This window comes from Oreochromis niloticus, linkage group LG15 (genome assembly GCF_001858045.2).
Source record: "Oreochromis niloticus isolate F11D_XX linkage group LG15, O_niloticus_UMD_NMBU, whole genome shotgun sequence".
Lineage (NCBI taxonomy): Eukaryota > Metazoa > Chordata > Actinopteri > Cichliformes > Cichlidae > Oreochromis > Oreochromis niloticus.
Window position 1 is genome coordinate 32,431,947 of NC_031980.2, and position 27,570 is coordinate 32,459,516.

Consider the following 27,570-nt stretch of genomic DNA (forward strand, 5'->3'; position numbering starts at 1 on the left):
GCTGCATCCCTCTGCAAGATATCTCACTATTTTTGACTTTTCTGAGCCTGTCAAGTCCTTCTTTTGACCCATTTTGCCAAAGGAAAGGAAGTTGCCTAATAATTATGCACACCTGATATAGGGTGTTGATGTCATTAGACCACACCCCTTCTCATTACAGAGATGCACATCACCTAATATGCTTAATTGGTAGTGGGCTTTCGAGCCTATACAGCTTGGAGTAAGACAACATGCATGAAGAGGATGATGTGGACAAAATACTCATTTGCCTAATAATTCTGCACTCCCTGTATACTGTGTATACAAATACTTTATACAGATCCCACAAAAAGTTCAGTTGAGCACTGAACCAACATGTGTGCATACTGCACGAGTTTGCTAGTTAAAGGAAATGCACTGAATGAATATGAATCATCGTCTATCTCATAGATTCCTATTTTTGCATATAAATGAGAAATCTCACACAGAAGTTAGTCATGGAGTTCCACAGGGTTCTGCACTAGGACCAAGACTTTTTAGATTATACACGCTTCCCTTTGGTAATGTTATCAATGGATTGCATTTATATAGCGCTTTTCGAGGTCCTCAAAGCGCTTTACAGTTCCACTATTCATTCACTCTCACATTCACACACTGGTGGAGGCAGCTACAGTTGTAGCCACAGCTGCCCTGAGGCAGACTGACAGGAGCGAGGCTGCCATATCGCACCATCGGCCCCTCTGGCCAACACCAGTGGGCGGTAGGTGAAGTGTCTTGCCCAAGGACACAACGACCAAGACAGACAGAGCAGGGGATCGAATCGGCAACCTTCCGGTTACAAGATGAGCTTCCCAATCCCCTGAACCACGGTCACCCATAAAAACTATATGTTTTTATCTATGAAGTCAGATGAGACAAATCAATTGTAAAGGCCTAGATATGCTGTAATTTTCAGACAAAACAAAGGTTACTCTTTATGGCGTCTAACCATATCGACTCCTTCTCATTTTTGTCCAGCATATGTTCTTCAGTGCAAATGTTCAACAAATGTATAGGACTGCTGTCTTTCATCAGCACAATATCGCTAAAATTAGAAACATCCTGTTTCAGGCTGAAAAGACAGTCCACGCATCAATTGTTTCTAGGCTGGACTTCTTTATCAGGAGTACTAACAAGGATTACAGAGAGCGACCCTAATCTTTAAATATTATCTTCTCTTTATTGGCTCTATATTATATCCAGAATTGAAATTAAAATCCTTCTCCCTGCATACAGAATGATCGTGTTCCATCATATCCTAAATACCTCAAAGTACCACATTATCACAGTGGAATGCGTTGCACTCAGACTGCAGGGTAACTTGTGGTTCCCAGAATTTCTAAATGGAGAATGGAGAACAGAGTCAGTTATCAGACTCCTTTCCCAAGCTCCCAGTTTGGATTCCTTGACCTCAAGGTCCAGGTCAGAAGTCAAGATTTTCAAAAAAAAATCTTGTGAATGGGATAACTCAACTCAAAAAGGATGTCACCTAGAATTTTTAAATTGATACCATCAACTATCAGCATTTTTAAAAACTGTGTTCAAACAGATTAGTCTTGTTTATCCCATGCAGGACTTGAATGCAACCATCTAGCTCCATAGTTCAGTGGTTTACCTATTAGTCTAATTAGCAAAAGAGCTCTGATTCAATTCTTCTGGTATTTAAAAAAAAATGATTATAGCTTTAAACATGTGGCAGTCCTTGCTTTGAAACACCAACACCCACAAACTTTTATGTAAATATGTTTATTTTAGACAATAATATATATATATATATATACTGCATTTATATATGTAAATATTTATAACAACATACAATGCACAGACAGTTAGTGCAGACTATGACAGTTAAGGTTTACACATCAGTTAGCCAGGAAAGGAAGACTACAGAGCAACATTCATTCATTTCAGTCATGCTGGACGATGTCACGTCCATGTGATGATTTGATGACATTGGGGTTTACTGTACATATGTTGTTGCACAACTGTGTGCGCACATGTATGGAAAAACAATAAATGTATTTTTTTGGATGTACATTATGTGCTAATGATGTGTCGCCCTTAATAGTAAAATATTAGTGGTGTGCAAATGATAAATGTAAGATCTCAAGGCATGTCATAGAGAAAATAAACATATCTTAGAGACCTAAAGTAAATAATAGCCATTGAAGAATCTTATGGAAATATAATATTTTCTTAACAATATTTTGTACACTGATCAGCAACAGCATTAGTATCCCGGCTCTGACCCGTCGGAGCGTGAAAAGGGATTTCTGGCAACAGGTTTTTTGGTTCTGTGGGTTTGTGGAGGCCGACTCCACACGTTCTTGAGCTGTTCCTCAGCAGTTTGGGGGTTTTTTTGGTGTGGGAGTCTAAATTTTATCTATCAAGTGACATAAGCCAAATCAAAGCTGACCAGCTGAACAAGTATATTAACAAAAGAATCCAATTATTTTTCACTTCACCCGTCGGTGTTTCGGTTGTGGCTGATCAGTGTAAATGGAGGACATATAGCAAACTATAAATATGCGTTTAAGTAAATTCCAGTGGAGCTTTTCACAGCTCATATCCAGTTATGTTTGCTGGTGTGTCCGCCCCAGTTAGCGGCTTTGATCGTGTCAGTCTGCTGGCCAGCACTTGTGTGGGCTCGTGGGACTCCGTGGCTGGGCCTTTGGACTCCCCTGAAAGACAACATAAAGGGCGGGGTTACATTTTAAATGCTTGATGGTAACGATTGTAATGATGCATTCACTTCATCGCCTTCCCAAGAAGACCATAGCTTGCATGACTGTGGTGACACCTAAAGGGGGCAGCGGTGCACCTTCATTTAGTGCAGCCCACACCCTAACTATAGCTTGGAGCACTGCAGCGGAACTGATCCTACCACCTTTAAATAAAAGAGGCATCATTCACTCCAAGTTGTTTATAAGTGTGACCTAACTTTAACTAACTTGCACCTTATTTCTTTATAAGATTCAAAGGTGATCTTACAACCCTAAATTTAAACTTGGCCAGCTACAATGTGAAATCTTGCAATGTGTGCATTAGAGACACTGTAAGTTGAATAATATAAAAATAGCTGGGAGATGGGAGCTGATAACCAAAAAGTTTGAAAGTTACAAGGCGAAAAAGGGGGATTGGGGTCGGCTTTGTTTTGTAAAGGAACCGCCTGGCTTCTCTTTGAAGTGCCGAATCGGTTCTGCTGACGTTGGATAACAGATAATCAAATTGTACTGTACTTTACAATCAGATTTGGCAAAAGGGAAATTCTCGTGATGTTTGGCCTAAATCACTGTATTATAACGGTCCAAACATTTTGAAGAGACTTCCTTTGAAGCAGGCCCGCTCAGAAGAAATAAACATGCTGATTTGGATAAAAATGAGAGCTTTTGTCATCAGATGTAGCCGTAATGTCGCATAGCCTCATTTAAAGTGTGTAATGTTGAATTTTCTGTTTACTGCTGGTGTGATTATTAGAAAAGGGAAGTTCAGTGTTTCCCTGAAGGAAAAAGAGAAACTCTTTTAAAAACTATTATAATTTTGATTCTTTAAAGTCGTCCTTCTTAGCCGATAAACTTAAGCAACAATGCAAAAACAATGTGAGCATTACAACTAATTCTAAACACCCTGTTCATATAAGATGGGCCAGACTTTGTGAAGAAGGCTTGTGGCATTTTATTAGATTTTTATGCAAAAGGGCATTATTCTTGTCACAGGGTGGCATGTGACCTTTATACAAAACACACAGTGCTTGTAACTATGCTGTGTTTCTTGTGTATTGTTGCCAAGTCACTCATGAAATCGTTAACATTTGTGAGTGAATCCTGACTTTAAAACTGCTAGTTTGGATACCTCTCCTGCAGACTAAACTTGGCCTGTGTTTGGTTTGAACCCATTGCCAAACCAGCCCAGTCCAGGCCCTTTTGGGCTCCTTTTATGGCGAACTTCCTAGGGAAATGTGTCAAATGTGGTATAAAGGAGGGGAGGTTTGGTCTGATGTTTGAAATATCTTTCCATTTTAAGTAGTTAGAGAGCAGGTACATTCTCTTAGTAGAACAACATTTATTTTCCCACTGATAACTTATTACAGCTGTCTGCCCTATTAAAATTGGGTATAGAGCACAACAGTGACCAAGCACTTTTTCCCCCCCTTTTTCTTTTCTTTTCTTTTTTTTTTTTAAAAGGACTGTTTTTGGAATTGAGTTTTCTACTCATGTTCTCCAGTGAAGTCTCAGAAAGTCCTTAAGTAATGAATGTTGCACCTTAAATCGAGCCAACCAGCTACAAGGTGAATTGTGACCAAAAAATGATTTGATTTGGATAAAAAGAGAGGCAAAGATACTAAGACTGTGTATCTAATTAACATTGGAGGGACTTCTCATCCCATAAAGATTACCAATCCTAGATTCCACAGCGAATTACTTCCAACCATCCATCCATCCATACTCTTTCACTTACCCTTATTATCAGGGTTGCGGGGGGGCTGGAGCCTATCCCAGCTACCATAGGGCAAGAGGCAAGGTACACCCTGGACAGGTCTGAGGCAGGGCTAACACAGAGACGGACGACCATTCACACTCACATTCACACCTTTGGACCAATTTAGAATCAACAATTAACCTAACCCCACTAACGGCATGTCTTTGGACTGTGGGAGGAAGCTGGAGTACCCAGAAAGAACCCACGCAAACACCGGGAGAACATGCGAACAGTGTTGTATGTGTGGCGAGTTTTATGGCTCATAATTCTTATGGAGAATATGAATTGGACTTTTACTTCCTGATCTTCACTGTTGCACTCTATAGCAGTGTGCAGAAGTGTTTCCTCAATTGTTACATTTACTTTGGATGTTGAGCCAGCCTTACTTTTTGTTCTCCATTATTTTTCTTCGTTTGCGTTCCACTTTAGTTTGGCCATCTAATCTGCAATGAACATACAGTGCACTAATCTACTGCTGTGAAGGAGGCAAAAAAAGAAATAAAAATAATGTTCAACTGTTTAAACACCTTTGAGTTCTGCCTCCAATACTCAGCTGTCCCTAACAATTCTTACCAGTTTAATTATTCACACAGTGTGACAAGATTATGTGGAGATTATGTGGATTTTCCCCTTTAGCCTAAAATAAATCGTCTGTATTTGAGAAAGTGGAGAAGAAGGAGAGTTGGGAATAAACCAAAGTCCATCTTTGATAATATGAACTCACCGCAGCAGTCTGGGTCTTGGCATAGTTCATATGAGCATAGAGTAGCACAGCTGTGTCGTTGTGGGATGCCTCCAGTGCGATGGACAGAGCATTGCTTCCATCCTGCAGACAGACAGCAAAGATGGAGAGAGACACATGAGTATCCAGGAGTGCTTTTCAACTAGAGCAGAAAGCTTTACAGTGTGAGAGCAACCATGTGATACACGTTACACACAGTTGCTCTGTTTTCCAGTTGTTTGGACAGTTTTGTTATTTCTTTTACCATCATGCACCTTTGCTTAACCAGTTAACTATGGGACTTTTATTGCTTTATGATACGTTTGACTGTTTATAATACAGGAAGACAAAATGGTCAGTTTGGAGTTATTTTGTTGGCCAAAGAATTTAAAGTACAGTGCCTTGCTACCTTCAATCTGTGTTTGACCTCTTCGTGTTCTTTCCAATAGTTTGGTTTTACGATCCTTTTCAAAACCCAGTCACACTGCTGTCAGTGCCACCGCTTTCTTTTGAACGAAGAGGGGAAAGTTGATAACTAGCTTCATGTGACCGTTTATCCTGACCGCTGATTTGGGGGTAAGTGAATCCAGATTTCGGAAGTTACCCTGGGTATGTTGAACTCGCTTCATCTCCTCAGTTCCCAGACATGTGCAGACTGGGGGATGCTGCACAGCGGTCAACGTGGCCCTGTCCCAGCTTTCATGAAATGTGCCAAGAAATTCAAAGTAAGCCAATATATTTTCTCATTTTAGACATTTGATATGTTTTCTAAGGTGCACTGTGAATGAAATATGAGCTTGCTAGATTTGCAAATCGTTGCTTTCCCTTTACATTTTAAACATGGTCCCAACATTTGAAAATGGGGTTTGTAGTAACAGTACTGCTTAATATAACGAGTGAACTGAAAGTAAAAATGTTTCTGCAGTCGTTACTGTATCCACTCAGCCTTGCAGTCAAACTTTGTCACGCAGTTTTGTGTTTTCAGCGGAGAGGGGAGGTGGGGGCTTTTCCTTCCACGCCCCACCCCCTCAGTCCAGCTGTGCTGTACTGAAACTTAACCAGAAGCTGCTTGCACCAAATGGCCAACTCATTCTGGCACAGATGTTAATGCTCAAATATCTGTCTGTCTGGCTTCTCTTCAAGCATCTACAGAAATCCGCTGTAAAATCACTTTAAAACATACAAGTGGGGAGAAAAGCAGGAGTGTTGAGCAGCAAAGACCTTTGCTAACGTTAGCATTTAATCCGAGAGTGCTGATTATCGTACGACTCCTTTGGCCATCAAATATCTTTTACATCCTATAACCTTGAGACTCTAACAACAATCCCTTTTTAAACTTTGCTTACAAATAGACTGTTTCTTTCCAGACATGAGCAGTTGCTGCCAGATTTCTGTATTTCTTTATGGGTTAAGTGGTGAAAAATGCAGAGGACCAGTATAATGCCTGCAGGACATTGTGTCTGAAATCTGCAAGTGTGTTTTAATTTTTTTTCCTCTGGGGCCCAGTCACTGTGTTTCCTCTGTACAGCATCCGTTTTAGTCTAATCTGATTGTGACACCTCAGCTTTCTAAGAAGAAATAGAGAAAAAAGATAGCAAGAAAAGGAAACTACATAGACGAGCAGTTTCCTGAGAAGAGATTAAGCCAAATCCCAGAGAAGAAAGCTCCTGGATGTTTTTTGGCAGGCATCAAACAGCTGGCTTCAGTGTTAGGCTCATGTTACTGTCATTGCATGAGCTAGTTCAAATGCTTAAATTGTAAAAGTCTTACGTTATCCACAATGGATATGTCGCACCCGGGCTGTTCCAGGAGCAGTTTGACGATCTCAGTTCGGCCGTGCTCACTGGCACACATCAGAGCCGTTGATCCCTCATCGTCCTGCACGTTTACATCAGCACCACACTCGAGCAGCGCCCGCACCATCTCCTGACGCCCGTGGCTGACTGCTAACATTAATGCTGTCTGGCCTGCCTGCAGAGGTAAAGAATTTTAAATGATTTGGATTAACGAGGAAGCTTCTGCTATTTAAAGCTTGAGTGTTCAGAAGACTTCAGACTGCATTATTTTTGGATAAATGGCATTCCCGCATGGTGCACTTTTTCCTTTTCCTGCTACTACCCAAAAACAACACTCACATTTGAGCATCGTGCACTCTTGGTCATTCACTCATTTACTACTCCTCATATAACAGACAGCTGTTTACTCAGTAGCAGGCAGTAAATTAAATTCTAGACATGTAATTTGATTTTGCATCGTCACTTGCAGGTGCAGTCACACAATGGTAATTTTTGCCATGTATAAAATGAGATGATTCGGTCTTGCCAAAAGGAATCAGAGAAATGGACGCTGATGCTAAAATCATATTTTTTTTTTTTAAAGGGAGGATGTCTCCCTAAAGTCCAGCTACAAGGAAAGCTGGCTCAACTGAATACACACCATACTCGAGAATCAAGAGGGCAGCTTTGCAAGAAGTATACAAAAAAAGTCTTCTGGCTGTCTTATTAAGCACAAAACTGATCCAAAATGTAAATATAGCAAAAAAATATAGTCTGAAGTCCTTACCCAAAAACTGCATTGCGTGCCTCGTGCTTAATTACCCACAGCAACAATAACAAGCAGCAGTAATTGGATTTATAGACAGTGATGCTATAAATTCGGTCCTATGACTTGGCAGCAGAAAAACCCATCAGGCGCTGTGTCAAAACACATACACTACTCAGCCTGATTAGATCAGCCGGGGGATAAAGAACACTTCAAGTCAACAGGTTCTCGTGAGTGGCTTCTGTGTCATGTTAGGCTCCACATTTGCTAAATCTAATCTGAGATATGCCCAATCATGCCTCAGGTTTCCAGCTTTGAATGCAGTATAGTAGTTTATTACAATAAAGCAGCTCCACCTCGAAATAAACAGGGAATAAAGAAATTACTGTAGTCTAAAAACAAATTCACTTATAACATTATTTTTTAATTATTAAATGTTAATAAGCTTTGTAAATCCAATTTGGCTGCATCACGTTTGTCCTTTTTTGTATAGTTTTTTATTATTATTCCAGCTTCTTGTGTTCAAATCCATCTAAACTCACTAAACCAAGCCCACATTTAAATGATAACACGCTTCTGGCTGATGGAGCTGACTACACATTCACAGAAGCTCTTTGTGTGCATTTCTAGACATGTTGCTCATTCGCATTTCTCCAGGGCTGAGGTTGTTTTTGTTTTTATTATAAAAATAACTAGTATTGGCATGTTAAAGTCACATGTGCACTAAAACTTTCTTCCACAAATTGCTCCCATCAAATCTTGTGGAATTTCAAAATAAAATGAACAAAATGAAATGAGAAATACAGGATATAAACTACTAGCATACGAAAGGAATGCCTGCTTCCAAATATCTGCACATTCATGTGGCATGTTTGTCCACTTTAAGAGCTGAATGATGAACTGCTGATGACTTGCCTGGCTGGCCTTGGCGTTGACATTACCCTGACTGAAGAGCTTCTTGACCACAACCATGTCCTCCTCCTTCTTCACAGTTGACAGAGCAGCCAGCATGATGGCTGTGTAGCCCGCCTTGTTCTGCTTATCCACAGAGCACACACCTGTAGGAGATATGCTTATCACTTATTGAAGCATTAGGACAGGAACGTCAGCAGGTATTAGGTTAGTTGACCAGTGAATAACACTGAAATGCCAATGAAATCCTGTCACTAGTAACAATATATTCCAAAGATGGCGCTTTAAGTACATTTGTTGCTCGTGACTGAGTAAAAATGAGTTTTGTTGTGGTGATATTCTGATTACTATTTTTTAAAAAGATATCATCAGATTAGGAAAAGCATAATATGTTCAATTTATATTTTCATCATGTATATACACATGGCGAAAGTCTTTAAAAAATTAGGTGTGTGCAAGTAACCAACTTTGTGATCACAATAACGCACAGCAGAACCACCCTCTTGCTGTTTAATTCACTTCTGTTTTATTTATACAGCACCAAATCACAACAACAGTCGCCTCAAGGTGCTTTATATTGTAAGGTAGAGCCTACAATAATACATACAGAGAAAAACCAAATATCATATGACCCCCTGAGCAATCACTTTGGCGACAGTGGGGAGGAAAAACTCCCTTTTAATAGGAAGAAACCTCCAGCAGAACCAGGCTCAGGGGCGGCCAGATGGCTCCAGATGTTCCAGGCTGCTCCAGATGGCTGGCTGCTCTTTGCAAACCTTCTGTTTGCAAGGACCAGCCAATCATAAGCAAGCGTGTTGTAAAGGAAGCTCGCCTTCAAGCAAAAAGAGTTAAACACTTGCACTGCACATGCCATCAGTTGGAGTTATACAATGGATGATCTGAAGGGCTGTCCCTGAGGTCCAGTATAACATTTACAACTATTTTGAGATATGAAACATGCAAAGCTACTCTAGCACAATAAACACGAGATGCTAGAAATGAGTGTTACCGTCCATTTTAAATTCCCCTTTATATCTGCCTCAAACATTCATTATTTTAAATCTATACACAGTCCCACAGTGCAAACAAGAAAGTTCCCCTTGACTGTTAGTTTAATAAACAAAAGGATAGTGCTACACTCACTGAAAAAGCAGGTTTCATTTCATTGTTTACTTCCTTTGGCTGCACATTTAGTGTGTGCTGTTTTTTGTTTTACTTCCCATGAAGCATGGGATGGTGATAAGGTCGACAGGAATTATAAACCACAAAAACCAAAAACGGCTGATCCTGCCTAGCATAAAGGGGACACAGAACCACATGTTGCCTCATCTTATCAAACCTCAAATCAAGATAGTAACAGTGCGCCAACATAAAATTCAAGTCAGGATTATCCTTCTCTGAAAGCTACTGCTAACCTGTGTCCAGCAGCAGCTCCACCACACCAAAGTTAGAGTGGGAGACGCTGTAGTGAAGAGCTGTATTCCCATTGCCATCTGTCATGTTGACTACGTGCTCCAGCAGCATTGATGACACCTCGGAGAACGCCATCAGGTAGTCGGAGACCCGCGGCGGCTGAGCCATCTTCGCGCTGGAGATACGAAACCACTCTAGTTGGACAGTGTGGGTGCTGGAGAGCTGGAGGTGAGGACGGGAAGTGATATATACTTATAAACTGCAGACAAGTGCCTGAAGTAGATTGGCATACAGTATAGACACAAGTAAAACTGCTTTTGTCTCAAGTTTTTAGTAGCCAGTTAGACCCAGTGAATGAGTTTTTCTTTACATGATGGCTGTTTGCCTCATCACTTTAGCAGTGATGAGGTTAACACTTTACCCCCCAGAGTTCCTACCAGGCAGTCATGAATCACTAATTCAAGACACATTTGGCACTTTCTCCAAATATTTTTGCTATATAATCAAGAGAAGGAGCAAAAAAGTTTGATTTTAAATGCTTTTGCATGATTAAATATTGCCTCACAGCAGGGGAAAGCGTTACGCGTGTCCCCTGGAGGTAAAATTAAAAAAGAGGAATGCAGGGACGCACCACTTCCTTACTCTTCAGTGTTTTGAGGTCATCGTTTAGGTGGTTCTTCAGAATGAGACAGGCTTCTCGCATTTTTGAGCTCAACTCAAATCTGTGACAAAGCAGACAAACGTGTGAAGTTGAAACACAGAAATAAAATCGCATTTAGAGGATAAGGCCTTTTGTTCCCTCCATACATTACACTCTAAGTCAACAAAACTACATTTACTTTAATTTTCATAACAACCCACTTTTCTTTCACACCATCAGATGAATAATTTGCAGCTCTCAGCGTTTCCTCATCAGTGTCACTCTCATCCAGGTTAACGTTTCTCTCCTCCTCTGACGTTTCTTCCTCCAAAGCTGCCTCATCTTCTTCAGTGCTGTCCAAGCACTCGCCCTCGACACTTTCTCCAGAAGAACTCCCATCTTCCTCCTCTTCTTCCTCCTCTTCTTCACTGGATGTTGATTCATACCTGGAAGAGCCAAATATTTCAAATATCTCATCTCTGGCTCTTTATTTCTCATTTGTCAAACCTGTCACCTGGTCAAAGTGTCATTTCCCTCCTCGAGACTACTTGTCGCCACTTATTTTATTTTTGCAGAGGTAAAAATAAAAATTTGGTTTCACATTACAGTAACTCACCCTCCATTTAGAATACCAACAAACTGCAGGCTCTTCTTGCCGCTGCTGCGATTCTCCCCTGCGTTATTCCCGTCTTTCCTCTTCATGATTGATTTCAGCAAACCTGTTGCCATAAAAGAGGCAAAAAAATTGTGAAAATACTTGTGTATGAGCAGAACGTGTCTCACACACAAGCAGAAGGTTCAATGAGAGATGCAGGCACAGTCAGGCTGCAGTCAATCAGCATTAGTGATGACAACCAATCCACAGATGAGTCATTCAGTTCAGTAGTACGTCTCCCACTAGCAGCACACTCACTAAGCTAACGTAGCCTGAAAGAGGCTAGCAGAAAAGCAACAAGTGCTTGAAGCCAACTGACTCAAGCCATCCAAACAACCTTTATTTGTATGTTTGCAGGAGTTTTTAAATTTAACTGCAAATTGTGATCAAATGAGCTGAAAAACTGAGCATTGACAACAGAGCACCTTCTCTCGCTCTACTATGATCTTGTGTCGACTTTCAACTAAAAGAATTTAGATGCCTAAATTATGACTTAAACTAAAATCAGAATTAATACTGCTAATGGGAATTTATTATTTTTGTTACTTATTATCTTACTAAATAATTCGTGATGTGTATATGCTGAGCCTGACATTGCCTTGCACATAAATGATTCAGCCTCGTTCTAACGGTGACAATTACAGGTCATTACTGTATCACTGGGTTTAAGTTAGGAAGTCTGGATCGAATCAGAACTTGGAAAAGTTGGATCCATACATCCTTAATGTTAAGTGCAAGCCAATATTTGACCCCAGCTCATAAAATCAGCAGCAAAGCCAAACAGTACTTACCTGTCTTGGTGCTGCTGGCTGCAGTCTTCTCTTTTTCATCTCCTCCTTCATTCTTAACCTTTCCAACTACTTCTTCTTCTTCTGGTGAGACCTTGTATTCAGCAATAGTCAGCTGTCTCCTCTTTGGTACAGTAACTTTTTGCTCTTCAGTCTTTTCCTCGCTTAAGTTCTCCCATTGACATCCGGTGCTAATGAGTAAAACCGGAGCAGCCGGAGCTCGTTCTTCTAGTGTCTCTAATGCATCGGTCTGGGTGCTTTGCTCACTTTGATCTGACACTGCATCTTCTCCTACACATGCATCGGCCACCTCCGGATGACAAGAAACTGCAGCGTGCTTTAATGCAGAAGTTAGCGTTTCTACTTGGGCATTTGTCATGTCAGGTTTGGCAAGAACCCCCTTCTCAAATGTGATTTTGGAGATGTTTCCCTCCATCTTCGCTCTAAGAACGCCAAGGTCTGTGTCTGCAACACTCAACCGATCCTCTAGAGCCACAATGGACTCCTGTTGGAATTTAATGGTGTCCTGTAAGGTGTCTATCTCCCGCTGTGCTTCTGTGGTCAGGCCAAGTAGTGACTCCATGACCCAAACTTCAGCCTCTTCTGTCTCCACTCTGGTTTGTATTCCCTCCTCCTGAACCAGGGGAGGTTCTGTTTCTGTGCACTTCTCGCAAACATTCACCCTGGTGCCCTCACATGCATCTTTTACACCATCTCTGTAGTATAAAACAACTGAGGCCATCGGCATGTCGTCCCCTACAGCCACTGACTTCTTCTGAATGACTGTTTTTTCAGGGGCATTTACTAAAGTCTTACTTGACAGTTTGAGGGGTTTCTCCTCTTTCCCTTCAAACTTTTCTGTCAGCCTTTTCAGCTCACCAGATTTTACAAAGCCTTTGTGTCCAGTCGAGGTCGGTGAAGTCAATCGACTGTGTTCAGTTTGGAGGATCTCTACGGTTTGGGTGGAAGTCTCTGTAAACTGTTGCTTCTGTTGGGCCAAGTCCATGGCTGCCTTCTTCTCCTGCAAGGCTAACAAGAGCATATCTTTCTCTGCACGAAGCTTGGCCACTTCTTTCTCAAGTGCAGGAACACCTTTTACCCTTTCTTCCATCTCCTTCAGCTGCTTCAAGGCTGTTGCCATTTGCTCTCTAACTGTTTGCAGTTGGCTGGGTGGGATTGGGGTCACAGTGGTGCCAGCAGCTGGAGTGCTGCGCCCAGAGGTCTGAGGACTGGGTTTGGTCCAGCTACTTTGCAGAGGCTGCATGGCTGGAGAGGGTAAGAGCGGTTTGGGAGGATCTGCAAGCTGGAAGCGCGCGCCATTTTGGTTCTGGTGGGTTTGTTCCTGCTGTAGCCTCCGGCTGGTTTCCAGGAGAGTCCGCTCAACTCTGGGGTTACGTTGTGGTGGAGGCGGTGGCACTTTTGCCCCAGCAGATAGCGGAGGAACGTTGAGAAAAGTTACAGGGGAAAGGGAGACCGTCTCACAGGGAGCTGACCCAAGCCGGTTACGAGGCGGCGGTGGCGGTGGAGCTCTGCCATCTTCGCTGACCGGGGATGAGAGCGACTCAGTGGACGTCCAGCCACTGGTACGCCCCCCCACACCCGGATTCCTCTGGGAGAGTTTTAGCCCCCGGCCAGAGCGCCGAGAACTGATGGGTGCGCGACGGAGGTTGTGCCCACTTTCTATCTCTTCTACATATTTAAGAAAGTCTAGATCCAGCTGAAATCCATACGGAGTCTGGACAGAGTAAGAAGCTTGCTGATCTGCCTCCTCTTGACTGGGGTAATGGAAAGGCGAGCCTAGATCTGAAAGGAGAAAGACATGTTATGGACAACACGTCATCGGTACTTAAGAAATTCCAGAGGGCATCTCTATAAACAGAAGTTACATTTGATTTCAGTGAGACCTGGCAATGAGTTGAATTGCGTTTCCTTTTTAAACATGTGCATGTGTTTATTTCCTTTGTCTATATCCGTCTTTCCCAGCTGCTTCTTCACCGACTTTCTTATCATCCTGTATGCATGATCAACAGTTATATAAACAAAACAGGAGTGTAATTGTAAAGCAGTGTCATCATAAAACTAACAGATTTAAACCCCTCAGGCTACCATCAAAATATTACACCTTTACAGGAAACAAAAAGCACTCCTGTTGTATTTGCCCCCCCCCAAAAAAGAAAAAAAAAAGCCATGTCTAATTTTTTTTTGCTTCATCATTGGCGAAGGTTAACACTTTCAGCGTTATTTCATCATCAGCTGTAGTTGATTTAGGTGTCTTAAAGACGCATGAAACTCTCAGACACTCTGATATCATCTTAATTATCTAAATGTGGTTAGTTCATCACTACCTGTCAGGTCAAAACAAATTACTTGATATATTTCTAAAACTACATGTTGCAAACCCCAAACCTCATCTCTAGGTGTAACGAACAGAAATATTCACACCTTCAGGACACACAATTACATTTGACAGTAAGCTTTAATTTCAATAACAGAGACTTCTTTATGGAGTTTCTTACCAGGCAGCTTTGGGTTAACTTGCACAGACTGAGTCATTTTTCAGGACGAGGACCTTTCAGCACGCACACAGCTTTGAATCAACACCTGGCTTAAAGAAAACACAGCGCAACATGAATGCATTTGTTATAGATGACCTTGGACCAAGACCAGTGTAAATAAAGGAAGCTATAAAATACTGCACAGAAGTAAGTTTCTGCAAGTAGAATTTTGACTTTCCCATGTTTTGTTTTTTTTCTTAATTGGTAAATTTTTTAGACCAAGCACAGAGGATCGTCTTCTATGGGTTGTAAGAACGTGTAACAACCTGTGACTGAATTCAAAAGATTGCGAATCCCCGTCTTTCACTTTAACTAATTCAGTTAAACCCATCTCGTAGTTAGTTGCTGTTAGTCAACCTTTTTAAGAGAGGTTTCTTTGTTCGGCCACAGTAGCTGCCTCTGCTGCTATTAACTGCTTCTTCTTCAGGAAATATAAAATGCTTCCTGTGCTGCAGAAAAGCTCCTAGCTCCAAACAACATGTGGAAAACTCTGAATTTTGGACACCAATTATGAAGGAAAAACAAAAGTGAATCTTAAAACGGTGCATTAAAGAGGTTCATCTCTGTCAGCCACTCACTGATAAATTCATGCAGCTGGAGCTCAGGTCGGTTCGTCCTCCCTGCTTCACACAGCCCTGTGAAACAGAGATCAATTAACATCATAACAAACTTCTGTCACAACAGAGGAGAACTGAGTAAACTGATGAGTCAACATTTCTGTATCAGTTTGCTGAAGATGAAAATGATGTGAATGATCACATCTGGCTTTTACAGTGACCAGATGCCACACACAACCTTCAGTGAGAGCATACTGTCTGGGAAAAATGGTAGGTCAGTATCGAGGAAGCTGTTCTACAGCTTTGTCTTTTTTCCTGTTAATCGACCACACACACTGATATCATCATGTGGATCAAAATGCACTCTCTCGCAGGTATTTTCTTTTTGGTTTGTTTTTGGGCGTTTCAACCTTTCTTGCTGAATAGGACAGTGAAGCAGACAGGAAAGGAGACAGAAAGAGCAGGAATGCCATACAGGAAGTGGATTTTTTGTTTTCAAGCCTCAAGTTGTTTGGCTCACTCTCCGTCACTACAATACTACAGGATGTTGCTACTTCCCACCAATAAATAGTCAAGGGGGAAAAAAAACCTCATTTTAAACGTTCATTTCAAACAAAGAGATACAATTAGTGATGCAATAAGAAATTTGCATTGCAGAAAGAGTTAGCTTAAAGACTAGAAACCGACTAAGCTCACCACCAACTGAAGCACACAGAAATTAGTGATTTTACACGGAACAATAAACTATTATAAAATTCAAAAGTTGTTCTGTGGAGAAAGCCAACTGTGATTACATATTACAGAGATTAACCTGATGAGTTAATGTCAAACAGTTGAGGCTGGCTGTGAGTCCATGTCTACGATTGTTTGTTAGTACACCAACATGTCCCCTCACTTCCTTCACTTGCATCTCTTTGTTTGCTCGTGCATTTTATTTATCGATCTGTTTAGTTTTTTTAATTGTTGATCAGTTAGCAGTGTTTCTGCCATATAAATGAAATGAAATAAAAGCTGGCAGCCTTCACATTGGTATGAAAATGTCCAAAATTTTAAAGTTGCCCATCATTCATACATAGATGGATTACAATCACTAATAGTCTGGTGAAAGTTTTACATATAACATTGTTAAATTAGTATGTTAATAATTACCAATAGCTTTATTACTGTTATTACTTTCAATATTTACTATTATTTTTAAACCTAATGCATGTATGCATCAGTGTATATGTTACTTCTCAGACCATTCACCTACTTGCATCGTTATTACCTACAACATGTTGCACTACATTGGCACAATCTACAGTGTTACATTTACCCCAATCAGATTATGCATTATATTGCATCTCACTGTGCTACTGCATGAATACTGCATGTGCTACTGCGTATAAATAAAAACACATCAATAGACGTGCACATTGGATACACCTTTGCTTCCTCGCTCTTAGAGAAGTGAGAAGTAAGTCATGTAATTCCACTTTGTCACAGTGTTTATGTCTGCCGGCACTGAAGCGCATGTCACTATCACAGGTGATAGTGGCTGGCGTCTGAGTGGGTCAGTGTTACTGGCACAAACCTTGTTTTGGTGTATTTTAAATTTAAAGCAAAGACTGGATACAGCAACCCGACTCACACACATATGGTATGAATACATGTAGTCATTCATTTAGTTGTAGCCATGCACAAACAGACACACACATATATGTTTTCCAGTAGCCTCAAGCACATTCCTAACACACGCTGTTGAAACACGCCAGTTGTCCTTGTAGCTGGCTGACTGCTGATAACCTATAAACACACACATCATCTGACAGCTCAGACTATAACACACACTTACACACACACACACACACACACCTTTTACTGTCAAAGAAAAGCCTGTAAACATTCACACAGGCTGCTGACTAATTATTCCAAATCTTGTCAGAGGTTGTCTTTGACTTGATAGTAAGAACCTTTAGTGCACAGAAAAGAAAGAATGCATACTGATAAACGTTTCATATCACCTACTGCTTTGGGTCCTGTACTACAAAGCAAGTTCAACATACCCAGGATATCTTTTTTTTTTTTTCCTTATCAGGCTTCACTTACCACAACAACCGCAATCAGGCTAAGCGGTCACACGAAAGCGGTTATCAATAGTTCACCCAGGGTTTGTTAATCTAGCTCCAAGCTCATTGCCATGAAAGAATTTTGGCATTGGCATCTGGCCAGTCACAAACATGGACAGGTCTACCAGAAGCACGTGAGCGTCAGGTCGACGCAGCCTGCCACTCCTGTAATTGGCCTGTTCAGCACCGCCGATTCCTCCTGTGCATTCCTGGAAACCCGCAGTTTTTGAATCTGTCAGTGAGATCATTTATCAGCAAACATCGCCTCAGTGTAAGACATATAATGCATATAAAACTTGGCCGCATGGTTATGAACATGTAATAAACGTGGGCAATGACTTTGGCCACTTACGAAGGTTAGTTCATAGACTCTACAGAGGTAACCCGCCTTAGACAAGTATAAACAAATTTCCTGTTTGAGGGTCATAAATACAACAGAGTACATATTGGCAATAAACACCACTGCACTCTGCACTCTGTTTTTTGAAGCGGCTGAGGTCTTAACATCTGTCAGACAATGTTCAAGATTCTCTGTGAGTCTGTTGTGGCAGGTTGAGGGTCGCAGATGCCAACAGACTCAAACTGATCCGCAAGGCCAGTAATGCTGTGGGGATGGAGCTGGACTCCCTTGAGGTGGTGTCAGAGAGGCGGATGTTGTCCAAAATAAGGACAACACCTCCCACCCACTCCATGACGTGCTGGCCAATCACAGGAGCGCCTTCAGTGAGAGACTGAGATTACCCAAATGCATCACTGAACGATGCAGGAAATCATTCCTGCCTGTAGAACTCCTCCATATAATGCACAAGTATACACATCCTCTACGGAAAAAATAAAGTATCACATGATAAGAGGGGCACCTCAGTGTTAACCACATATATTTAATTTGTGCAATATACTGGGATATTTACAATCAGAGCCATTTGTATCTATTAGAGCTATTTTGTTATACATTATTAACTAACTCTGTAATATGTTATAATATTTAGTCTAGAAAGAAAAGAGTTATGAAAAAACAAAAGACTTTAATGTATGAACTTCTTAAGTTACCTGGCTAAGTAGTACGGGCTTCAGGTTCCCCTCAGTGTTTCAGCCACATTTTACTCTCAGACCACAGCAAACACAACGCTGCAGTGTCTGTGCCAATCGGACAAAAGCCACACAAAAGCTTTTTAAAGATGTGGCCTCGACCAAAGCAGAGAGCAGTACTTTGAGTTTTTGTATTGGCTTTGTTTAAAACCAAACACAAGCTAAGCAGAGCTCAAAAACAAGTCACAGAAATCTCGATTCAGCGGTCACTTTTAGTAACATGTAATCCTACCTACAGTTTTTGTCTGAGGACTTGTCTGCAGTTCACAAATTGAGTCTCAGTGTTGTTTGCTTTAGTAAGGTTCAGTTAGCCTGTTGTTATTGAATCCAGTTAGGTATGAGTCACAGTGCTGTGTGCTGTATATTTTCCTCCTCCTTGCAGACAGTGGTATTATGTCCATATTTACTAATGTGAAGCTGTTGGATTACACTTTCAGTAGGGCTGTTTTAACTTGCTGAATAGAAGAAAGGACGCTCCTTGAAAATACTGCGTTTTCCATGATTAAATTGTTGGCTTAACAGCTCAAGGCTGACGCTAGTGACGCAACCATGTTAATACAATTCTTTCAGAAATGCCTCCACTTCAGATAATTTATTTACCATACAGAGCAACACAGAAAACAAACTGAAGAAAATACTGTAAACAAGCAGCTGCTGGAAGAGGCGCCATTCAGAAAAAAAAAAAAAAAAAAAAAGAAGGAGGTTTTTACTCCCGAAAATCAACACCACATTGAATGCTGAGACATGCTGAGGCATTATTCATTAAAGAGAGTCACCCATTGTGCTGCAAGTTCATTAGATTGTTAAAACAAGAGTCAATGGTCGAGTCTCCTCTTTCTCATTTCTCACTTCTTCCTCCAGAGCTCCCTTCATTTCCTCCCTGCTCCTCTTCGTTTCCCAGCTCTTCTCTTCCTCATCTTAACCCTTCTCACATGACTTTTTCCTTCTTCTCACCCCCAGCTATCCACAAGACACACAGACACACACACATTTCCCTCGGCTCCTCTCATGTGTTGCTGTTTTTCTCTCTGATTTGATGACAGCAAATTACAGACTGCGGAAAGAAGCTGCATTCCTTCCCTCTACACCCCGAGCCCTAACCAGCTGAGAGCCCCGCTGTCAAGTCTTTCACACTCTCAAACACACACGCAGAGTCTGAGGCTGGCACAAAACACACCATATACACAAAGATATACAGCTGTGAGACTGTTTTAAATGGCTCAAAACTGATTGGTTTCACACCGCTGATAGCTTTTGGGGGTTTTGTTGTTGTTGTTGTTGTTGTTTTAACTGTGCAGTTTAACGCATTGCTTTTGTCCTTTTGTCTTCTTCAAATTTCACATCTGCCAATAAAATTGGTGCCCACTGCTCTGAAACCTGAGTCTGAGAACGTGGCCAGCTGGTCACAAGCACGGCAGACAAGAATGCGTTTCAGTGCAGGAAATTCTGCAGTATTTTGTTTATGAAATGGTTTTTGTTCTAACATTTGAAACTACAACCAAGAGAGGACCTTCCTGTTTAAATAAAGCATTTCTTAGACAACTGATCAAATGTATTAGCTGTTAATTACTCCAAAATAATTAAATCCATTTTCACAGATTTTTAATATAATCTATTCAATTCAATTTTATTTATACAGCACCAAATCACAACAAATGTCACCTCAAGGCACTTTATATTGTAAGGTAGACCCTACAATAATACATACAGAGAGAAACCCAACAATCATATGACCCCCTATGAGCAAGCACTTTGGCGACAGTGGGAAGGAAACAGGAAGAAACCTCCCACAGAACCAGGCTCAGGGAGGGGCGGGGCCATCTGCTGCGGCGGGTTGTGGTGTGAGAAGGAAGACAGGATAAAAGACATGCTTTAGCTTATCTAAAGGAATCTATTACTTTCCAAAAGTAATTTTCTCAACATGCGCACTGCAGCATCCTAGGTCCTACCATTAATTTATTTTAGATAAATGTTTTTTGTTGTTGTTGGTTTGGCTAGTTTTTGATTATTGCTTGTATGAATGTAAAAGTTTTAAAACAATACAACACAAATGTCAAATGTCACACTACAAGTTTCAGTGAACAAACGTGTCAATTTATTCACAAAACATCACAGGTGGACACTAATGGACAAAATAGAGGGTCACATCTTTCAATCTCTGAATTCAGGTTTATAAAATCAATCACCACGCAGTCTGCTTTTACACACATTCCTGAAACAATGAGTCATTCTAGAGAATTCACTGAATTAAAGCATGGTACTGTAATGACATGCCTTGCAACAAAGTCAGCTTTGTTGCAAGGCATACGGAGTATTACTGCAAAGTGGAATTGTTTAGGAATTACAGCAACTCAGCCGCAAAGTGTCAGACCACATCAAGTTACAGCATATCACCAAGAGCTGAGGCACATACTTTGTCACCAACGCTCTGAAAACTCAATAACTTTATTATTAACGGTATTAACATCAGCACAGAAAGTGAACACTGGGAGCTTCACTGGAATGGGTTTCTGTGGCTGAGCAGCTCCAGTACTTTGCATGTCAACAAACTGTGTTTTCAACAAATTCTTACAATTTGGTGCTGAACTGCAGTCATAGCTAATGGAGCGCTATGCTGGTGCACAGGAACTAAACGCTTAAAAAATAAACCCCTTGTAAGCTGAAATTGATTAAATGCTCCAACTGCCTGTATTTGTGGGTGCTTTTGACAAATTTTGAGTCATGTATCTTTAACCAAAGAGCCTAATACGTTTGGTAAGTATGAACATTGTGTGCTGTAATTTGGAAGAGGCTGTCTCAGGTAATGGTAGCATCAGTGGGTACACAGTGCAGTTCATGAGCTTTTGATTTCAGGATTGTGTTTTGTCTCCTGGTTTGAATCCAGATCAGTACTAGTAAACTACAGGGTTTTTTGGCCAGCTTTGTGCAACAGCTACAGACCACAGTCATGTAATGTGTCCAAGTAGCCACCAGCTGGTGCTACAATGTATGTATTATGTTACTTTTACTGATTATATTTGAAACATAAAGACCTGTTCAGCTGCTGTTGTCTGCTGGCACAAGCTACACTTTGGTATCATTACAGCTTGTTGTGCATTTCTTGATTTTTGTAAGCTGACATGACAGTGGAAGACACCAGCATCATGCCACTTGATTGATATACGAGTACAGGCTCCAAGAGATGGAGCCTGTACTCTCTCGGACCACTCAGACAAAACCTCTACATCACCACCTGTATTTTCTGATTGGGTCAGCCATTATCCAGAACACTACTGCAGTGAGTCTGGGACACCCTCAGAGCCAGCCAGCGTAAATGATGAAAGACTCAATATCATCAGAATATCCACTGTACATCCATAGGATATTGTACAAAATATGTCTATAGAACAACAACAGCTTGATGCTAAGACGTTCAAAAGTAAAACTAAACATCCATCATACAGTCAAACCACTAAACACACCTAAAATCTGTCACCAGCAAAAATTTATACACAAAGTTGCAAGCATAAGCATACACCCCCAAACAGTCATGGCAGATGGTTGCCCCTCCCCAAGACTGGTTTGATTTTTTTTTCCTCTTAAAAAGGACGTTTTCCTACCCACTGCCGTCAAGTACTTGCTCATAGGGAGTTGTTTGATTTTAGGGGTTTTCTCTGTGGTACAAGTCTTTAGCTTACAATATAAAGCACATATTTGGAGCTATATAAATCAACTGTAACTGAATTTAACTGAATGAAAAAAAACTAGGACTCAAGTTGTAACCACTTAGCAAAATAATGATTAAAATCGTATACTTTCCCAAAATTGCTTTATTGCATCAGTCAGAGCTTCTTTGCACTGGATACACAACTCAGCATGTTAGTTACCTTTAAGCTACAACAAAAATGGAAAATACAGAATAATATTGCTGCATTTTTTGCCCTTCATAAAACATGGAACATGAGAGGAGAGGTATCCTGTAATCCCAGCACACACTCGTAGATGTGTTATTAACGAGGACTGGAACACTGGTCAGTCCAGTTCATGGAGGAGGAAACATGTTGGTTGGAGAATCGGGGGCCATGTTTTGAAAGAATGACCTCATCCCCAATGCCACCCTTTTCCCGAGAAGGGAGGCCTGTGAGAGAAAAAGGGAGAGAGACGAGGAGACACGACCAGACTGATGACGAGGGGGACGAAAGCCAACATCCTCTCCCTGACAGTAGCTTGTACAGTCTGACTGATTTGCATGAGAAAAAAACTCATTGAGAAATGTGAAGACGTACAGACAAATAGAAGCAAAGATACAAACCAGACGCACACTCATCCACCCCAGAATGGATACCATACACTTATCATTATATAATTTAACTTTCATGAGGTTTGGATTAAATTTTGATCCATTAATCTGTGCATTTTTACACTGCATTACAGGCATTTGTAGATTCAAAAGAACTTGCATTTCCTGAGGATAATATCACTAAATAATTGCAGACACAGCTAGAATAGTCTAGAGTAAAAGAGCTGCTTAGAATTCATTTACCTCCTTGTTTGAAGGTAACAAATAAACTTTCTATACATCCATGAATATAATAATTGAATCGTACTGCCTGATATTTGTCAGCAGTTTTCATTAGTCTATTTTTAGCACCAAATAACAAATGTCGCCTCAAGCTGCTTTATATTGTAAGGTACAATATAATGAAGAGAAAACCCCAACAATCAGACGGGCCCCTATGAGCAAACACTTGGCAACAGTGGGAAGGAAAATATCCCTTTTAACAGGTAGAAACTTCCAGCAGACCAGGCTCGAGGAGGGGCAGCCATCTTCCAGGGCTCATTATTTTTTTTCTCCGTCTCCACCCTCATCAACACCTCATCCTTTTTCTCCTCACTTTAAGCCTCATCTCATGAACTGAAGTCAGGGCTCTAAAACAAGAAAAACTTGCAGAAATTACTTGACAAATTGTTATCAGATTAGACATCACTGGACAGCTGACAACAAGCCAGTTAAACAACAATAGCAGGTTTTAAGCTAACATTAGCTTAAAACCTGCTAATGTTATGTTTGAATATCCTATAATCACGCTTTCCCTCTGAAAAACATTTTGATTACATTCTCACATCATATAATTTATTTACTAAGCATCTAACAATGTTAGAGCCATTTCAAAAAAAACAAAAACAAAACAATCACTAACAGCAGCTAACAGAGGCTAACAGCAGCAAAAATAGCAGCGCTTCCCAACATAAAAGTTCAAGATCTCCTCAGAAACTGACCTGAGTATTGCTGTCATGGTTAAGTTTTACAGCCTCATCTACAGTAAATAAACGTGGACACCCGGTTGAGTTAACCAGCGGACTGACAGCCTGCCCTTACTACAGATGAATGGACCCCAGCGTTGTTTGTCCTACAGCAGCCACCGCAGCTAGGATTATGCACTTGAATTGGAACAAGTAAGAAAACAGAGCTCAGTTGACTGCAACATTCAATCTATGAGATTTTACACTCCATGTCTTTAAACAAAGCTCATAGGACATTAATAAAAACTTAAGCTTCTGAAATAGAGGTGAGAGTTTCTGTAATTACCATTTAAGAATCAACTCTGAATTTAGAGAGTTTCTTTCTAAGAAGTTTACAAGTCAGTTTTCAGAATCTTTACTTCCAATCTGATAATCTGAAATTTAAAGCCAGCTGCTAATCCTGAGCTTAATCTCTTTCACAGGAGTCCTCATCTTCATGAGGATATTTAGGCTGAACAGAAACTAAAATGAAGCTCAACACATACACACACAAGAGGCCTCTCTGCTGCTTGGATAAGTCTACAGTTTCCTGAAGGGAAGCCCACTACTCCCCCAATAAATTCCCACCACCGCACACCTCCATGCCCTGTGAGACCTCCTATTGTCTCCCAGTAGGAACTGGGAGGGGGGTAGAGGGTCCTGCCAGGAAACCCATCAGGCCGTCCTGAAAGCTGCTTCCTGAAGGCAGCAGGAAAGCACGAAGCATACGACAAGCAAAAACTGAGAGCTGAACAAACACATACACACAAAGCGATATCCTGCCACCAACACCAGCACTGAATCCGCCATCACATGATGCATCACACTGAGGTTAGGTAACATGTTATCACATTTGGCAAGAACTCGAGCATTTAAGTGTTTGTGCGCGCTCTCCCTCACGGTGACACACAGTCACCTCTGTGCAGGATTTTTGCCGCCAGATGCCATTTCCTGTGTCATAAAGTTCACCTCAATCACATCTTGTTGTGTACAGAAAAAAAAAAGTTTTATTTTTTTGAAAAATCACAATCAGGTTGAATTCAAACATCACATGCGTCCCACCTCCCCCTCCCTCTTCCTTCCAGATTCTCCAGCAAACACAATCATGCACATTCAGCCTCCACAATGAGGCATTATGCCTCTTTGGTTGTGACGCTGTTTTCCAAAAGTTTTCTGAGGCCTGGTTGTTTTCTTCAGATCATCCCACCCCCTCACCCTCCACTCCCTTTCGTGCTCCTTGCCTTTTTTTTTTCCTCCCCCATGTCCAGGTTCAAAAAGTCACAAAGTGAATTTGGCAATGTCGCGGGGGAAGTGCGGCACTTGACTTTTGAACATGGAGAGCCGAAGCCGCTCCCACGGTGGATCTGAAGCTGAAGAGATCCTGCTGAATAAAGGAGAGAGGGTGGCCACTGTCCACAGATGGTGGCATCCAATAATGACTTCTTCTTCCCACTGACTCCTCATCCATCTGTGATGTCTTAAATACCTCACCGTGTCCTGCTTCCTTAGGCTTCCTTAAAAGCGTTAACATTATGGTTTGTTGGACATTGTCACTCCAAATGCAAGGACAAAATACAGACTGTTTACCGACTCTCAAACTGGTCGGGACTATTACTTCATGAAGTTTATACAAGATGACTTGATCACGACTTTGTACTGGTTCTTATTACGCACCCTCGACTTCTCATCTCCTTCGGCCAAACTCAGTTACCTGAGAAGCTGAGATTGAACACAGGGAATCTAATACAAGCACAACGGCAAATTTTTTCTACCTGAACTCCTGATGTAATGATAATTAAACGATTGCTTGTGATTTTATCAGGATGCTGTGTCTGGTTTTCACTTTTCTGGAGTAATTATATTGATTGGTGGATAAGTTTGTCCGTATAACGTATATCCACCAAAGTACTGGGCCACCTGCAGGAGCTGCATCGCCGCGTGCTTCCAGTTTCTGTGCTGATGTTAATAGCAGAGGTGGTTTGGAGCTCTGCAGTTCCCGAGTCTGCAGAGTGTTGGAAACTGTTACACACCCCACTCTGTAACTTTATGTAGTTGCTGAGAATTCCTAAACACATCCACTTTGGAGTAGTACTACTTACTGTTGATCACTGAATATGTAGGATGGAAGAAATTTCACCAACTGGCTTACTGCAGCAGCAGCATCCTGGAAAAATTATGATACTTTTCGCATCCCCGAGTCCACTAGGGCCTGCTCAGGTCCAAGTGATGTACATTTCGGTTGGTACAATACACCAACTATGCATATGCCAAAAATGGTGGATTTTAAGCAGATTAAGTAAGAGGAATGACTACTCGGTCATCGTGCCTGCAGCCCTTTGGGATGACCCATTCTTTCCGAAATGTTTGTAAACGCGGAGTGCATATTAATAGGGACTTTTTCTTCAATAATACAGGGCATGAGTACTGGTTTTTCTCTCTTGGTTTCTTGATTTTGGATTTCTTTGAAATTCCAATATAATTGAAGTGAAAAAGCAAATAGATTATTTTATTAGCTTAGGCGGTGTTTTTGACTGCGAAACAACTTCACAATGGTCCCAGCACTTCATGAGACCTGCATGAGTGATGGAAGGGTCAGCTCCAGTAGGTCACCTACAGAAATCCTGTTAAGACTTTCACCTCTTTTAGATACATCCTTTCGACCAAAGGCTCTCCTTTTGTCATGTCGGCTACACCTAAACCAATCTGTGAGAGAGTCTGGGCCGTTTGGACGGACCTACCACAGATTGCTATCGTTTTATGTTGATCATCCAGCCGATTTCCTCTTTCAAAGATTTAAGACCCCATCTCTTATTAATAAATGTCGCATGTTTATTTCTGAAACAATGATGGTATTGGCACAACTAGATACACTTCCTGCACCGCACCCATTTTGTATCCCAGCAGCAGCAGCAGCACCAGTCAGCCCGTCCTTAAAACAAAGCAGCGTTCATAAGTCAAGTTTCCCTCAATCAGCCAGTTTCCAGCTGTGACGTCACGTTGCCTTTCAGACCGAACACGCCTTGTTCTCCCTCTGTGGTGACACAAACTCTCCCCACCATAACAGACTGAATCCTTGTAGAATCTTGTATCTGGGTCAATAATCAGCCACATTATTTCCATGTAAACTGCAGGTCTGTCGCTCTCGCATTTCCCTTTTTTGTAATCCATTCAGCCCTTTGCTATTCTAGCCAAGTGAACAGTGAAAATAAAACAGCTCTTGACATCTCTAAAAGCCTTTTTGCAGTTGACCCAGATATCTGGTCCACAGATTTGAGTTTAAGAGGAGACTGTGACCCATTTGTCTCCTTCACAACAGTAGCTACTGGAGCCTCCAGATGTTTAATTGTCGTAACTACAGAACAAGACCAGATGTCAAGTGTTTGTTGCTTCATGCCCAGAATCTACTAAAACACACTCCATACTGTTATCATTTCCTTCACTGGATGAAATTATGATAGTTCTGCATGTTGTTGATGGAGCGGGTCGGTATAATGACAAGGCAGAGGATGCACTGTCTATGAAATGTCTCTCTATACACTTTCATCTGCTTTGGGCTGCTCCTGTGGAAAATACATGTTTGTGGGCTCTAATTCAGTTTTCCGTAATGCAGTGATTCAGTTAGCTCCTTCTTTATGGCTGTAGTCGCACTAAGATGCAATTGGACATCATGCAGGGATCATGAAATTGCACCGAACATATTGATGGCCTGCGGCTGACCCTGAGGCAATCTGCAAGGTGATTTTAGGCAAGGAAAGTCTGTTTTTTTACTTACTGAAGTTATGCCATCCTTTTGGTACAAGACCTGATTATTAAAACTCTATAAATTAGCTAT

The 27,570-nt window shown here is 41.2% G+C and overlaps 1 protein-coding gene across 2 annotated transcripts in view; it reads right to left on the reverse strand.

Annotated features, from left to right (window-relative positions):
* Positions 1 to 1,748: 1,748 nt before the first annotated feature.
* The window catches only part of kank3 (KN motif and ankyrin repeat domains 3), a 36,262-nt gene continuing 10,440 nt past the window's right edge, over positions 1,749 to 27,570 (reverse strand). Inside the window, exons 2-12 of one of the 2 annotated variants that reach the window (XM_013273707.3) lie at positions 15,301 to 15,357; positions 14,684 to 14,768; positions 12,171 to 13,970; positions 11,341 to 11,443; positions 10,946 to 11,170; positions 10,716 to 10,806; positions 10,087 to 10,306; positions 8,675 to 8,817; positions 6,989 to 7,189; positions 5,222 to 5,323; positions 1,749 to 2,699 (exon numbers count right to left, since the gene is read on the reverse strand). In XM_013273707.3, the coding sequence (XP_013129161.1) occupies positions 2,637 to 2,699; positions 5,222 to 5,323; positions 6,989 to 7,189; positions 8,675 to 8,817; positions 10,087 to 10,306; positions 10,716 to 10,806; positions 10,946 to 11,170; positions 11,341 to 11,443; positions 12,171 to 13,970; positions 14,684 to 14,720 (2,985 nt within the window). In that variant the 5' untranslated portion in view covers positions 14,721 to 14,768; positions 15,301 to 15,357 and the 3' untranslated portion in view covers positions 1,749 to 2,636. Of the gene's footprint in view, positions 2,700 to 5,221; positions 5,324 to 6,988; positions 7,190 to 8,674; positions 8,818 to 10,086; positions 10,307 to 10,715; positions 10,807 to 10,945; positions 11,171 to 11,340; positions 11,444 to 12,170; positions 13,971 to 14,683; positions 14,773 to 15,300; positions 15,358 to 27,570 lie in introns of both variants that reach the window. The other variant, XM_005454018.4, reaches the window with a different exon arrangement.